The sequence below is a fragment of the Vidua chalybeata genome, chromosome 2, assembly GCF_026979565.1.
Source record: "Vidua chalybeata isolate OUT-0048 chromosome 2, bVidCha1 merged haplotype, whole genome shotgun sequence".
Lineage (NCBI taxonomy): Eukaryota > Metazoa > Chordata > Aves > Passeriformes > Viduidae > Vidua > Vidua chalybeata.
This window is the reverse complement of record NC_071531.1, coordinates 112,332,910-112,349,334: the sequence shown is the minus strand read 5'-3', so window position 1 is coordinate 112,349,334 and position 16,425 is coordinate 112,332,910. Positions and strand designations below refer to the sequence as shown.

At 40.3% G+C, this 16,425-nt stretch overlaps 1 protein-coding gene across 1 annotated transcript in view; it reads right to left on the bottom strand.

The window, feature by feature from the left end:
* Nucleotides 1–15,181, bottom strand: part of GABRR3 (gamma-aminobutyric acid type A receptor subunit rho3) — a 30,807-nt gene extending 15,626 nt beyond the window's left edge. The window contains exons 1-2 of the mRNA XM_053934906.1: nucleotides 15,054–15,181; nucleotides 6,410–6,522 (exon numbers count right to left, since the gene is read on the bottom strand). Of these exons, the coding sequence (XP_053790881.1) occupies nucleotides 6,410–6,522; nucleotides 15,054–15,181 (241 nt within the window). The remainder of the gene's footprint in view (nucleotides 1–6,409; nucleotides 6,523–15,053) is intronic.
* Nucleotides 15,182–16,425: the final 1,244 nt, after the last annotated feature.

Genomic DNA, 16,425 nt, shown 5'->3' with positions numbered 1-16,425 from the left:
TTTTCTGTATTCCACAGAAATCTTGTGAACTAAAAACAGGTTTAGCCAAAATAGAGGTCATTGTGGAACTTATACCTCATGTGAGCATCGTTCACAAAAGGCAATCACGCATCATTTAAATGCAAACAACAATTTATGTTGAATTATGTGGGTGGGACAGGAGGAGAGGGGGAGCAGCTCTCAATGTCAAGAAAGGTTTTACCAGTTCCTGAGTCAAGGACAAGTTTAAAGCAAATAAAGTTAAATGTCTCCCATCAACATTCTTCAGGCAAACAAGGAGCTACACACAAATCATATCCCAGAATCACACATCTGACTTTCTAAGCCATGTCTCATGTGTAATGAGCAAAAGGCTTTTCTTAGTGACTGCTGCTCCAAGTGTGATGATAGCAGTTCTAGTATTTTTTGGAATTTCAAAAATTACAGACAATTTCTTACCCAAACAAACATTATTCCAGTGTGGGCAAAATTTTCATCAACAATTCAGCTCCTCTGGGCAGATACAAAGGAACTGATCACATAACTAGAAATCAGTAGCAGCTTATGATTATGTTGGTTGCATGAACCAAACCAAAGTGCCACTTATCCATAAATACACACAGGGACACTTAATTCTTTGAAAGGACAGCTTGTACTGCACTGGGAACTACTATGAAAACATGGTGGTGGTGACAATGAATAGCATAAAAGAAATCAAAACATATGACCAGGAGAAATACAGTGAACAATTCTAAAGTTAATTGAATAAAAAGGGAACTGTTACAATTAAATTTGTTCCTGATTAGGTAGAAATGTAAGAACTGTGAAACAGACTGCTTGAGAAGAGATTCCTCTTCTCTGTCTGAAGAAAGACAAAGACCTTACTCATGGTGCTTAGTGAGGAAACACTGTCCAGTCTAGCATTCACCACAAAGAATTATAATTCCCTACCCCAGCCCTGATCCATTACTAACAGATCAGAGCAGCTGCAAATATTTCCTTCCTATTCTGACTCTACTTTGGCAACAAATGTAAATAGATAATAAAGGCAGTAAACACTGCACATATATGCAGCCCTGATCACTGTGCTGTTCAATTTTCTAATCTGGAGCACTTCTATATCGTTGTCACTAACACAACCAACAAGAGACCTATTGGCCTCAGTCTGGTCTAATCCTTCACGGTTTTTGGGAACATTTCTCTGTGTGATTAAAAATCAACTCCACTAGAAACAAGAAAAATTAGCTATTGGGAACAGGCTGCTAGGAACTTTAATTTCTTCATCCCTTAGATTTGTTTTGTCACAAGAGGATGTTTTTATAAAAAAAACATAATTACAGTAAGATTTGAAAAGGTTCCTAAACCAGCCAAAATAGGAAAGCAATTCATCTACCTCTGTGTCTGCACCACAGCTTTCTCCCTGCTAGATTGAGAATTTCAATCTCTGGCTGACCACCAGACAACAGCATCAAATTCACTTTAAAAAAAAAAGCAACCAGAGCAAAGCTGTGGTTTTTATTTCCCAGTTTGACAAAACTGGGGATGGCAGAGAGGATTTTGTTATTAAATTGAGCAGCTTCAGTTGCTTCTGAAGGGTCACTACAAATCATTATTTTAGAGGGATTAGTGATTTTCACAATGGAGGCTCCACAGATTTTCAGGATAATTACTCCTCAGCAGAAAAAAAAAGAGCATTGTTTTCAGACAGGTTTAACTTCATGCAAGCCATTTCCAGTCTTTCATTTCAAAGGTTTAAGCACAGCAAAAGAATTCCTTGATGAGCATGGAATTTTATTAATAGATAGTACATCAGGCAAATTCTGTAATACCCTTTCTAGAATGGATATTATGTTAAAAGGCTATCCTTTTAGCATTTTTAGGATCAATTTCCACAGTAATAATGACTGGTTTAGTGAATGCTATAATATCTTTATAATAGCCAGACCTTTGGGCATGAAACAGATTGCACCTGAAGATCTTTGGGATAAGTGTTGAATTTAGAAACAACTGTACCCAGTTGGCTTTGTAAGAGTATATGCTGGGAAAAAAGGAAGATCTAGAGAAAACTGCCAGTAGGAGTTAGAGACCAGGGGAGAATTAAGATCTGTAGGTGGACTTTGTTCTAAAAAAGAGGAAGAAAAGTGGATAGAAATGTAAACAAGCTCAAGGGAGGTGAAGCTTTGTGGATTTATTTACTTTCTCTTGGCAATGACAGCAACGGGAGAATTACTGGCAACAGTGTTTTATTTTTGTTACTACAGCATTTCTTTCTCATTTATGTAAGAAACAACGGTGGTCTGGTATGAGCAGTAACCAGCTCTTGGAATGGAAGATTTAGCAATACGAAAGAAAAAAATCCAGAGGAAGACTATTAGAAGTCTTGCAAGTAATCAATATATTTCCCCTCCCCTCCTGTCCTGGACCCCCAGCTACTCCTTCCAGTAAGAGGTGATAAAAAGCCATTCCATTTTCACCCATGTGAGTCTTCACCACAGGGAGAAGACATTTCTCATCTTTCAGGGAGAGCTGTGGTGCAAAAAAAGAAAATAATTTGATGGCAAAGAGCTGTTAGAATTGCAGCAATTTTGTAGATACACTGGGCCATATTTTCCTTCCTTCCCCCCCCCACACTTTTACCTTCATATGAATGAAAATGTTAGTAATTTATTTTGAAGAGGAAGGAAGCATAAAGAGGGAGTGATAGAATGGGATTTCCGATCCTCTGAAAATTCAGAATGAAGATTATGTTTAATTGCAGATTGAGATGCAAATTTTCAGGAAAGACTGCTACCTCTTCACCAGCTAAATGCTGCTAAATTATTTTCATCATTTCTAATACTTGCTTATGTTATTATCTTCTCTATTGGTTGAAAAAGAAGAGAGCATCAATTTTAAAACTTTAATTAACACACTTGTAGTGTAGGAAACTACAGGTCCTTAAGACACAATGTAAAAGAAAAACCAGTATATAAACATATACATACACACACATGCATACACCACCATGTCTTATTTCAACCAGTACTTTGAAATAAGATAGTTCAGGAAATACAAGGATATAGATAAATAGATGTATAATAGGAGGAAAAAATAGATTTAAAGCATTTCTAAGGATTTGCTCTAAGACCTCTCTCAACATGGAGTTTTGGCTGCTATGGCAGCCTGCATTGTGGCACTCAGATCTGAGCTTTACAAGTCAGGATATGCTGAGAAGAGTTGTTCATTGTCTTTGCTCACCCTTTCTTGCTGAGCTGGGGATAATCATTCATAGAAGTGCTGGCAGCATAATTTCATTTCTTACTTTTTCTCCACTCCCAGTTTAAGCTGCCTTCTCACTTCCAAACCAAACAGGACCATGACATTACACAGAAGACAACAATCAAACAACAACCACAACAAAAAATTTAAGAAAGGAAAAAAAACCACTACCAACTTCCATCAACAACTCAAGAGCCTGGCTTAGGGAGTAAATACTATACAACAATGTCAAGTTTAGATTTTTAAAGTTTGGGTGTACTGAAATGTTGGTTTGCCTCACTTAATATCACTGTATAATGAACTGCAAAGTAACATTTTTAAAGAGTAGGATCAGCTTGCCAGCAGTGGTTGGTTTGCTTCATCTCAGTGCTCTATGTTTCTCTGGCTTTGATCTCGAATCTGCTAATAAACAGACAATGTCAGGACTAAATTTTAAAATTTAGAGTCAGAGAGTCAAATTCTGATTGTGCAGTTGCAATGGCACTGCAAGCAACAGAAGAATGCCAAAATACACTCATGAATGGCAGCAGAGTTGTGTTCATTTGGTCAAAAATGGATATCTCATCTCCACAATTATTTCCAGTAACACTGTAGCCAGTAGCATCAGTGTCCAACAGTTCTACATTTATTTCCCCCACATTTTTCCCTGTGCATGTTTGCTCAGTTTATAAATCAAATTCAGCATGTGCTCCCTCTCTTTTTCCTTTGTATAGCTTAACTGTAGGTCCTAAAAATTCTGGGTCCTGTGGTCTGCTCATTTACCTTGCATGTGTGGGGCTAAGTGAAATCAAACAAGGCAGACTTAGATTTGAGTTCCCTGAACTGAGGACTCTCCAACAGCATGAATTTTCCTGCAAACTTTTCTCCTAAAATGGTGCAAAGGGTGATTGTCCTTCTCAGGCAAAGGGGCACAGTGGAGCTAGATTAACAAAATCTGTCATTCCAACTCCCTGACATACCCAGAAAATCACAATGGTGTATAGGAGAGGGGAAAAAACCCATCCCTCTTCTACAGGTAAAGAATAAATACTTGTTTTTCATCCAGCTCTCCTGATCTGTTTTTTTTTTTTTTTGGGTTGTTGCAAAGTGATGCATTGTGCTGAGCTGAATAAATCATGTGATGTGGCCTGTGACAGGTACAAGCCCTTCATGAGTCACAGTACAGAGCTGCTTCATTAAATTTGATGGAAACAAACCCAACATTTCACCTCACCTGAGGTAACTGCACAAAGCCACAGTGCTGTAAGTCTCAGTGCAGTTCAGGGTTATGTTGTAACTGCTGTGGCAATGACTGCAGCAATGATATCTCTAATTTCTCCCCCTCCTCTAGGTAAGTTTCCTCCTGCTGCTCACTTAATCATCACTGTTCTTCAGAGAAAGTCACACCACATGTCTGCTATCATAAAATAATCCCAAGGATGTTATTAAAATTCATGTTTCAGTAGAGAAATTTGTCCACTGATGAGGTCAAAATTGTGTGTTAAACCTCTGCTACTGCCTTATGAATGCCAAACCACTCCTTACTACTGCAACACCACTGAAATCAATGGTAAAACAGGAACTCTGGAGTATAAATTTGGTATTGACACTCATTTCACTGTGAGTATTTTCACTCTGTGCTATAGAAATGTCAGTGGATCTGTTTTTGAGAGAGATTCACATTCCATGTATTAAGAGAGTCTGAATATTTGGAAGTGTGTGAAGAAAAAGGTGCTTCCCATGCCACTGTGGCATGTGGGTGACAGAGGAGAAGCAGAGCTGAGGCAATCTTCAGCTGAAAGCTATTTCTGAAAGACAGGAGTGCAGCTGAAATCACAGCCAGGGCAACGTGATGAATGAGAGGCCTGTGCAGTGAAGTCAGGGGAAAAACTACAGCTGGCTTCAAGAGGAACTGAATGGGCTCTGTGATGAATCATCTACAAAAAAAAAGGACAAGGAGAAAAATCCTGGGTGTGAAAAATCCTCACTGCCTGTGGAAAATTAACAACTGCCAGATCACAGGGTATGTTCTCAATGCTGCTTTTATGTACATCACCAATACTCTTTTCTGGCAGGATCCAGTGATAAAGGATGTCCCAAACCACTGTCTGCTTTCATGGAAATGCTAACTCCTTTCTGAAGTGACATTCTCAAAAATTTAAATTCTCTGTGAGGTAACAGGAAGATGTCCAGATTAACAGATACTAGACAAGACAGGTATTAGGCAGGAGGAGGTAATCTGAATTTCTGTTGCCAAGAAACAGATATTGCTCAAAAACAGGCAAGGTTTTTGCTGTCTGACATGACATCATTTCTATGGTAACAAGAAACCCTTTCCCATTCTCCCAGTGCATCCAAGGATGCTTTCCTTACCCATTCTCCCTCTTGGCACGATCAGCAGGCCCCAGATCCCAGCAGCTGGTGTCAACAAGAGCAGCTCCCCAGACCTCAGCTTGCCTCCCAAATCTGTGTTTGTCTACACAACTGATTATTGGTCCTCATAGATTTTATTTTGGCCTCATAATCCAGAGCAGTTCAGTCTAATTTTCATGAATCATGACAAGGGAACTGGTGACGCAAAGGCTCAGACAAAGCTTATTAGTGGGGCAGCTTTCTCATTTTCCCTTCCATGAAGGAGAGTCAAAATTGAATCCAAACTGTGAACATCCCATTGAATACTCTCTTGATCCAGATGCAATTTAGTTAAATGAACAAATAATCATCATAGTGCCCAACAAGACAGAAACAACATCATAATAACCTGTGGGTAGTTTTTTGTTGGCTTTTTTTTTTTTTTAATTTTGTACACAGCAAACAGATTTAGGAACTGATGGATCATTTCAATCTCTCAAAACAAATCTGATGACTAAGTAATTTGCTAATTGCTACTACTAGACTGTGCAGTTTACAGGGATACCTTAATCACTGTTCTCAAAGAACCTTATTCTAATACTATTTTTTACTTAGTTCTGTAAAGCAGACAATTTGAACAGCTTCTCCTATTGATACACTAAGCACAGAGAAGCCCCTTGTCTTTGATTATTTCTGTATTTCTTCTTTATTTCCTGAAGTACAACAACTGAGCTGTGCTGCCATTAAGTCTGCCATTCCATTTGAAATGACAAAGTTCAAGTAAACTTTCGAGAGAGAGGATAAAGTCTTACCCAGCACAGTGCAGGCATGTGCTGCTTACCTCCAAATCCAGGTCTCAGTGCAAAGTCATGGTCCTCTATGTGAAGAAGCTGCTCAGATTTGAGTGGTCGAACCTTTGTGCTGTCAAGTTTCCTCATTTTAATTTCTCGTTTGCTATGTTTAAAAAAAAAGTGAGAAATTTAATTTATTTCTTCTGCCCTGACATTCACAGTGCTAGTCAAATGAAATAGGGACCTGGGAACACTGGACAGTTGAATCTGGAATGTTAAGGGTAACAACTGTGCTAATAAAGCTGGAGAAAGATATATTGGGAAAAGTTGGGAAATGATGTATCAGGGTGCCCAGGTCCATGAAGAACACCAATTATTTATAAGAAGTCCCAGGAAGAACTACTAGATCCTCTTCTCCTCAGAGATTGTAGCTATCATAACACAAGAGAATAGAGCTGTTTGAAGTTATTATTCACATAAACACTTGCAAATCAAACTTGGAAATAAAATATCCATGGTTTAGCTACTTCGTATATTATCCATATGATGATTATTCCTTTTATTATAAATGTGACTTTTTTCCTAGGAGCTCAAATAAGTCAACAATTTTTTTAGAAGGACTGAGAAAGGACGATCCTGGATCTAGGGACTTGCAGGGGGACTGGCTTTAAGTGGAAAGAGAGTAGGTTTAGATTGGGTATTAGGAAGAAACTTTTTTCTGTGAGGGTGGTGAGGCACTGGCACAGGCTGCCCAGAGAAGCTGTGGATGCCCATCCCTGAAGCTGTTCAAGGCCAGGTTGGATGGGGTTTTGAGACACATGGTCTAGTGGAAAGTGTCCCTGCCCATGGCAGGGGGGTTGGAATGAGATGATCTCATGATTTTATGTTCTACTGTACACATTAGGAACACCTTTCTCACAGAAGTGTTCTCCTGGTGAGAACAGTGAAACATGGGAACCTATTGCTTGGGCAGCTTTGGAGACTCCTTTCACTCAGGCTATTTTAGAATAGGTCAGACATTTATTTGCAGGAATGACTTGAATACAGCTGCTTTGCCACAGGCAAGGGACTCTCCCTAGACACTATTTCTTTCATGCCTTCTGTGATTCTCTGGGACTTTGCTGCAAGCAACTCTAATTATTACTTTTGACTGAATGATAGAAATGTGTTCTGAAGATTCTAGTCAAACACTGCTTAAGGCAAGGTATGGAATACCTTAGGATAAGGTGTATGCCTCTATTTACTTTTTTTTGTCCTCCCTCTCACTTTTTTCTTAATCAAGAAGCCCAAGAAATTACTTTTACATTACAGGAATGATGAGGTGGCTGCTGGGCTACCCGGAATGGTTGGGCTTGAACAAATTCATTTACATATATTGACATTCCTGAATGTCTCTGGCAGTGCTGTCTGAATCAAATTACCAGGGCAATCAGAAGGTCCATGAGGCATTTCAAATACAGACTTCAGTTTTCTGAGTATGAAAATCATGTGGATGGTGAAATGAAAGCCCACGCTTCAGAGAGTTAAAATCACCACAGATCAAGCCTGCATCAGGGTAGAATGGGCAGCAGAACTGAACAGCTGCAATGTTCTACACGAGGAAATTCTGCTGCTTGAGATCCAGGAGAGGAGAAAATGATGAATTATGTTCAGAATGCCATGGCACAGCTAATACAGTTGGGAAGCACGAGGTTATTTGTCATTTGATGTGCCAAGGAAAATGCCTATTTGGTGTTCCGAGGACTTCAGTGGAAGAAGCAGGCTGGAAATGGTTCATCTATTACAACTTCTCGCTAGAACGAAGTCTGTGCCTGAGGAAGACTTTCTCTGGACAAGAGAGGCAAAACATAAGGCCAGGAATTCTCTACTTAATAAGCCACTGGGAAGAGATCTTATGAGATTTTAAACCACAAAGCTATTTGGAAGGAGCATGGCCTGCTAACTGCTCAAGGTAATGAGCTTAAGCATGCTGAAGAGATTCTTACACTCCTGCAAAGTATTTGGAAGCCTATAGAAGCAGCTATCATGCATTGCAGAGGTCATCAAAAGGGGAAAACAGCCCCCAAACTGGGAAATAACTTTGCTGATAAAGCAGCAAGAGAGGTTGCAGAAAAGGGCATTCTTGCAGTGGTACCACAGAAATAGATTTGTCAGAGTTTACCCCAAAATATGATCAGAAATTAATTAAGCTTCTTAAGGCTGAGATCAAAGAAAGTGGGTGGGCTGTTACCCTGGCAGGACAGGTTGTAGTTCCACCCCTGCTCCTTTGAGAAGTAGCCCAGCAGGAGCATGAGAGTACCCATTGGGGAGCACAAAATCTTTTAAAACATCTGAAGAAAGTAGTAACAGGGAGAAGAATGATTGATATTGTACAGTCTATACCAAGCAAGTGTGAAAACCTGTTGTAAAAACAACCCCGACATGAGCAGAAGAGTTGTGGTAGGGGTAACGAAGGCAGGAGATTGCCTGGGAAATTACTGGCAAATAAATTTTGCTGAGATGCCACGCAAGGAGGGATGCAAATATACACTGGTACTGGTGGATGCCCTGAAACTTATCCCTGTTGCACCAAACCAGCAAGGGAAGTAGTGAAATCTTTGCTCAGTGGTGTAATTCCAAAGTTTGGGGTTCCTTTGGGAGTGTCATCAGATAAAAGACCGCATTTTGTTGCGACGGTAGTTGCGGAAACTAGCAGGATTCTGGGACTTACATGGGACCTTGTAAGGTCCCAGGCAAGCAGCAAAGTTGAATGTATGAATGGGACCCTCAAACCCCAGATTTCTAAGATTTGTCAAGAGACATCCATGACATGGGTTCAAGCCTTGCCTACAACCTTGCTGAGAGTCTGCATAGAGCCAAGGCAGAGGGACAACTCAAGTCCCTATGAGATATTATATGGCAGGCCGTATCAGGTTCCACGTGTCCCGGGGGAAATTCATAGGAAAGCTAAAACTGATTTGCAGAAGTACTTAATGGCTCTGAGGAAATTCATAGGAAAGCTAAAACTGATTTGCAGAAGTACTTAATGGCTCTGAGCTCCATTTTGCAGAAGCTCCAGAGAGTTGTCATGTTATCCAAGCCAATAGGATTGGTCACACCTGCTCATCCATTCCAGCCCAAAGATTGGGTCTATACCAAGTGGTGGGACAGTGACCCCTTGCAAGCCAAGTGAAAGGGACCATTCCAAGTTTTACTGACCACCCTCACTGTGGTCAAGGTTGCTAGCAAAGGACTGTGGATCCACTACTCCAGAGTGAAAAAAGCTTCTGCTCCCAAAACCATTAAGACGGAGACTGGTACAAATCAGGAGGATGTGGTTTAAACTGTTTTTTACATGTCCGTTGTCTGGCCAACTGGTAACCATGATTCAGGATTCACCCCATGATTTGCATAGGACCATAGCCCAAAATGTGTCCAAAGTTCTTAATAAGAACAGTTGCTGGATCTGTACTCAGTTCCCACCTCTAAATGGGGGTGGTCGCTGGTCATTGATTGACATTTGAATGGAAGAGAAACGTAATGAAAGGTGGGAACCAATTATGGGGCAGAAGGAAACCCTTCTGCCCCCTAAACCCCTGAGCAGCCTGATAGAACATGGGAATTACACAGTTCCCTGTGCAGTTGAAAATGCCACAGGAAAGGCCATTCTTCCTTCACACTGTCATAAAATCAATTTCAGAGAAATAATCAACCCAAAAGTTGTGGCAAAGATGAAACTGACAGGGTGGAGACTGGCTCTACCATTTGAGACAGGGTTGTACTGGATATGTGATGATAAGGCCTGGAAAATCCTGCCTGTGAATAAAGATCAGGCTTGTGCCCTTGGGACTGTGGTCCCAAATATAACAGTATTTGATCATCTTGAAAAACCAAATGGGAGGAAGAAAAGACCTCTTAATCCTCTCACTGAACATCCCACACTTTTCCATAACATAGTCAGAGGTCTCCTTCCCTCTTACAGAGTGGTTGAACTGAAGAGAATGATTGTAAACATCTCAGCTGTTATTGAACGTATTGGGCAGCATACTGCAGATGCAGTTTCAGCCTTACAGGAGGAAGCTGACAGTCTGTCCCATTTTACATGAAGTAGCTTCCAGAAACGACACCTTGAAATTTGGCCATATCTTCCACACCCTCACCTCATGGTTACCAAACTGGGCCTAGATAAAAGAAACATTTATTATAGCTGTAATTATAGTTATCATCTGTGTAATAGCCTTGGGTCAGCCAGTTGTGTAAACCAGTACTGTGGGTAATATAGAGACTAGACAAAGTAGAGCCTTGTTAGTCTCTAAAATGAAAAAAATGATGCCAAGATTATTTTTTGCCTTTTCTCTTATATACTTTTTATATATCCTCAGTATTCTTAGCATGCATGCTTGTAATTCCTTAAGTCTGATAACTCAGCATAGCCCTAGTATTTTGTTAGGCCAGGACACCAAACATCCTAAAGGACTCGTAGAAGGCGCCAGGAAAACCTGATGCTATCTTGAGAGACCAAGGCCTCCTCTAGAACATATCCTGTAAACTGGAGATTTGGCCCATCCAGGGGGGAACTCCTCAGATGGGTATGTGATCCCACCTCAGTGAAATGGTGCACCATAAGGATCCTTATTAAAAAACAGAGGTAAAAAACCCTTATCCCTTAACCATGTCTGACTCTCAGTTTTCTAAGACCAGAAAAACACATCAACAGAAGCACAGGAAAAAAAAACCAGACTATATTTCAGTGGCCTATTGATTGTGCAGCTTTCAGCAGCACACCATGGTCTAGAGGTCTGAATAGAGCCATGGATTCTGCACATTCATGGTATGGCAGATGTCAGGCTGTGTTTGAGAGGAAAAGCCCACACAGAATCCCAGAACCATTTAGGTTGGAAAAGACCTTTAAGATCATTGAGTCCAGCCATTAACCCAGCCCTGCCAAGTTCACTGCTAAACCATGTCCCTAAGTGCCACATCTACACATCTTTTAAACACCTCTAGGAATGGTGGGTGAACCAATCCCTTCCATGGACAGCCTGTTCCAGGACTTGATGGCCCTTCTGGTGAAGAAATTTTTGTGAAGCCATTAGAAAACAGATGCACCTAAGGACAGAAAGTCTCTTTTTACCTAGCTGTGGTAGTAGTAACAAAGAGAACCCTGGTATTGGTGTAGATCTGGGCAATGATAAAATTTTATTGGTCTCAGTGAGGTACATGCTCAAGAAATTACTGCTTCCACTCATAACTGGGCTTCCCACAGCTGTATTTCAGGGAAGGGTTTATATTATGTAAAATAAATGGCAATCTATAATTACATTCCAAAAGAGGTGATAAAAAGCACTTGAACTGTTTCAGATCACATGGGGAATTCACTCTTGTCAGTACTTCTATATTAAATAATTGGGAGCACTAACTTTTTGGCTGAAAAAGAGTGAGGCATACTGTTTTGACACTTCACTACCCAATACTATTGCATGGTATTTGCCAGAGATCTCAAAGAGCAGTCACTGCCTACAAAACCAAAGCAGCTAATTAAGAATCAACTAACAATGGACAAAGATGTGTCAGGCTTTTAAAGACAAATTTAGCTGCTCCTACCTAGCCTTGAAAACCATTAGCGAATGAAAAGTCAAAGGTCTGCTCAAGGGTACTTAGATAATTTTTGGTTAAAGCATTTAATCACTTAATGCCATCAGTGTAGCTCCAAAAACCAATGGCATGAGTGGCTCATGTCCCATCTGGCTGTCTTTAACTTACCAGGCTATCAAAAGTTTATTCTGGTTCAAGGAGGAATTGGACAAGTTCATGGGAAAAAATCCACTGAAGATCACTATATCTGCAGAAATTACATCCAACACAGGATGTCGCTGGAGGAAATTTGGTGGCTTGGTACAGCTGCGAATATTAGGGGAAAATATCTTATTTGCCCTGTCCTTATTCATGCTCTGTGCTTGCAAGCCCTTGTTATAAACTCAGTATAGTACAGGGATCCTGGGAAGATCCTGCCTGGCTGTTCTTCTGGTTTAGAGCTCTGCTAATAACATGGTAAAAGTTCTTGTAGGAAAGTAGAAAAAGGGTTTTTTTCCCCTACCATCCTTTCATAATTAAACTAGGTAAGTTTATGAGAAGAATAATATTAAGGTGCCCTTTGTGAAAAGAATACACTGGATGTCATGGCCATAAGTTCCTTTCCAGTGTTATATCCCAAAAATACTCTGACTACTACTAAATCAAAAGTATCCAAAAGGTAGAAGTTACAGAAATCTCATTCCAAGAGGAGTCTGTGGGGTAATTCAGCAGTGTGACCTCTTAAATGTTTAAATACATTCATGAAACCTTGAAGCCCAGATAAATGAAATCATCAAATTGCACAGTTCTCTCTCATACACATGAAAATGGATTTCTAATTTTTCAGTAATATCAGCAATATGTACTAAGAAAAAACCTAATATTTTGGCCATCAAATGTTTTGTTCTTTGCTGTAGGAAATGGACCATGAGAATAATCACTTTCTCATGTACTTTTGGTTAATGCTTTAAAATCTTCTTTACAGGAGAATGCAGACAAACAGCTTTGGAGGGAGAATTGGGTTACTCTATTAAAACAGTGGAACTTGTAGGTTAAGTAACATTTTCACATGGGATTCTTTTTAAAAGGCCACCCATTTAACCAAGGCCATCTGTCAGCTGTGTCCCTAATAACTCCAGTGATGGCTGAAAGATTGTTCCCCAGAAAGAAAAAGATGCTGGTGGAAAGTCAGACCCTGATGCAATGTACTGGAGGATAATGCAGCCTTTAGAACAAAAGCAGAGAATGAAACAAAGAGAAATTAAACACACTTGGATCCTTTGCAGAGAAAAGCTGATTTGCTGCTGTTAAGCTTTGAGATCCTCTGTGGCTCAGATTTTGCAGTCTTCTTCCCAGCTCAAAATCACCAGGACCTTGGAAATGAGGATGTGGGATGCCAAAGCTTGCCTTGTACAAAGAAAACTGCCACACCAGGCAGCAGCAGATGAATTCCTCCTTGTTCCTATTCTCTCTTTCTGATAACACACTTGAGCCTGTCTCACAGGATTGTCACATGGATTCATTTACATGTGCCAGTAAAGATCTGTGACGATGCAGAGGACACTGTGCTAACACTGGTGTTGCAAGAGGATTGTCATCAGGATGCCACAAAATTTCCTGTCTCCTACCACCAGGTTTCCCTCCTGCTTTGTGATTTTTTTTATGTCAACGATGGAGCAACTGCTCTCAGCTAAGGCAGAACAGGATAAATACAAACAACAGCAGCATATGCTCCCCTCTTACCACAGACAAACGTGTAGCAGCTGAGCTTAAAAGAGACCTTCCTTGCCACTACCACTAACAAGGTATTTGACTCTGTTTCCATTTGTTTCCTAACTGCTTCCTGAGACTGGCAAAGCACCAGATGAAATCTTATGTTGACACTGTTGATAATCAATCTTACGTTGATTCTGTTTATTTTCCTTTGTTATTACAAATAATTGTGCACCAGCACTCAGACTGAAACAGCTTGCTGAATAGCCATTCTTTTTATGAGCTTTTACCTTGCACCAGACTTGGACCCATAACTTTGAACAGAAACCCAGAAGTCCTGAGTGACACAGCACCTCTGTTGTGCCATCTGTTACTTTGCATTGCTAAACAGGATTTTATCAAGACTTGAAGGGTTCCAGAGACATTTCACTGCTGGATGATTGCATGAGGAGTGATACAGGAGGTTAACAGATGTACACCTGCTGCAAAGCATGCAACTTGAGGGGAAAAAGCAGCTTAAACACATCAGAGGAGTCCAGTTATGTTACTTTTCTTCAAAATGTGATATTGTGCAAATAAACTATGAGCTCCCCTGCTCATTTTAGTAGGGGGTCAAGCACATTTTAAAATCTAACACTTGTATCCCTTCTCCTTCCTTAAACGGACCTAGTTATCCCCAAGAAAGAGGAATTCTTCTTGGATTATCACTGGCAGCCATTGGTCTGTTCACATAGTATCAGATTAATCTAGAAACAGGTTGAGAGACTCATTTGGCAGATGTGAGCTGCCTTCCTGGAGGAAAGCACTGACACTTTGCCTGGAAGTATACAGGTAAAAACCTCTCAATCATTATTCATTTTCAACCAGCTACTTGATTGAAAGGCCAAGAACGAAGACAATTTCCAATGTCTAAAAGCATTAAATATATTCCAGAAAGGGAACACGCTGTGTCATCACTACAAATAAGGTGTCATTCACCTCATTTAGTGCCATAAAAAAAAGTATTCTGTAGCTTTATAGTGTAGCTACTCTGCTGTTTAGGTAATGGAAGTCACTTTGTAATATTGGCATAGAACTTGGAAGGCATTTCTGCTTATTGTGATGGGAGTTAGAGGAACATACTTGGAACATCACAAAAATAATCTGGCATCCTTGTATCACACCAGGTAAAAGATCTGTGTGTAGGTGTGGGTGGATACATAACTCCATATTTATGAGACATTCATAAAATCACAGTGTGAAAGGTCTGGTTCTGAAAAATTAATTCATACTTCACCATTTCTGTTTTGGGAACATCCTACCAATACTATGCAAACTATAAACCTAGAAACTGGAAAAACAGGACAGTAAACCAAAGGGGTGTGCTGAAAGGTGGCTGACAGCATGAAGTTTACCAGATGAAAGAAACAGATCAAGACTATTTCTTACCTGTTATGTTTTCTTGAGAATGACATTTGCTGCCGACGATGAAGACGGTGATGCTGACTGTGAGAACTGTGGAGCACTGCTGTTGGCCATAGGCAGGTGAGGAACAGAAGTTTCATGACCAGGACCATCTCTTCCAAAAGAGAAATGTGCCTAATCATCCAATCCACCTTGCTGACTTCTTATTTGTTAGTGTTTTTACCCTTTAGAAACAGCATAGCAGACAAAAGATGCACGTGAAGCAAGGCATCCCTGAAGAGAGAAGACAGGGGCATCCCACTTCTGATGTCCTCACCGAGTTCCCCTCGTATTTTGGCAAATCATAAATATTCCTTCAGCTCTACATCCCTGCAGCATCTGCTGTCCAGCCAGAAGCACCTTGTTTTCAGCACTGTGGTAGGCAGGGCAGTTTGCTTGGCCAGGCTGCTTTCCTCTGATCCATTGCTGCCTCTCTTTCAGCAAAGGCGCGGTTTTAAATTCTCCATCACCCGCTCAGTAACCTCTTCAACATAGCCTGTGCAGGCAAAGTGATGTCAAACATTTAATCCCCCTTAAATCCCACACAAAACCATACAAAAATCTGCCTTAATGACAAAGGTCTCTAAATTAATCTTGCTTTCTATATACATGTGTATCTGCTCAAAATCATCTTCTGCACAGATCAAGCTCTTTTGTTAACTGGCTACATTGCCCTGTCTTCCCAACCATTTAACATCAATTCTGACTCCGTCAGCTGCCAGCATTTTGTCACTACACACACACTTCTTTCTGAACAGAACAATATCATAGTACAAGCCCAAAGTAAAAATGAACTCCTGTTTTGATATTCCCCAATACCAGAAAATACAATTTCCCTCCCTCTCCTTTTTCTTATTCTTTTTACTAAGCTCTGCAGCTATTTATTCACCCTAAATTTACAAGGTATGTGCATGTCTAAGATCCAGTATCCTTCCACCAACCCTAATTTTATCTTTATTTCATTTAGCCTGCCCTACCTGCTCAACAGAAGGTTGAATTACAAAATATTTTATTAATAAAATGTTGCTTAAGCACTAACTTGTACCTGGCAGCTAGAAATGATGGTAAGATTTCTTAGGGGCTTAAATGGGGACACATCTTCTTAGCTGACATGGTCAAATTTATCCTCCTCAAGCCATCAGCAAGTTCAGTTGTTATTAAAAGAGATGGCATACATTTCTTTTGCTTTATCTAAAAATCAGAGATTTGAGACTGAAGCTTAGGAAATGGAAATACCCCACCCTATCTAACAGCTGGAGGAGTAATTTGGGCCTCCTAGTAGGAGACATCTTCCTAGGTAAGACAAACCCAGGAATAAAACCAAGCCCAACACCTTATCTGCTGAGACTGTGAGCAC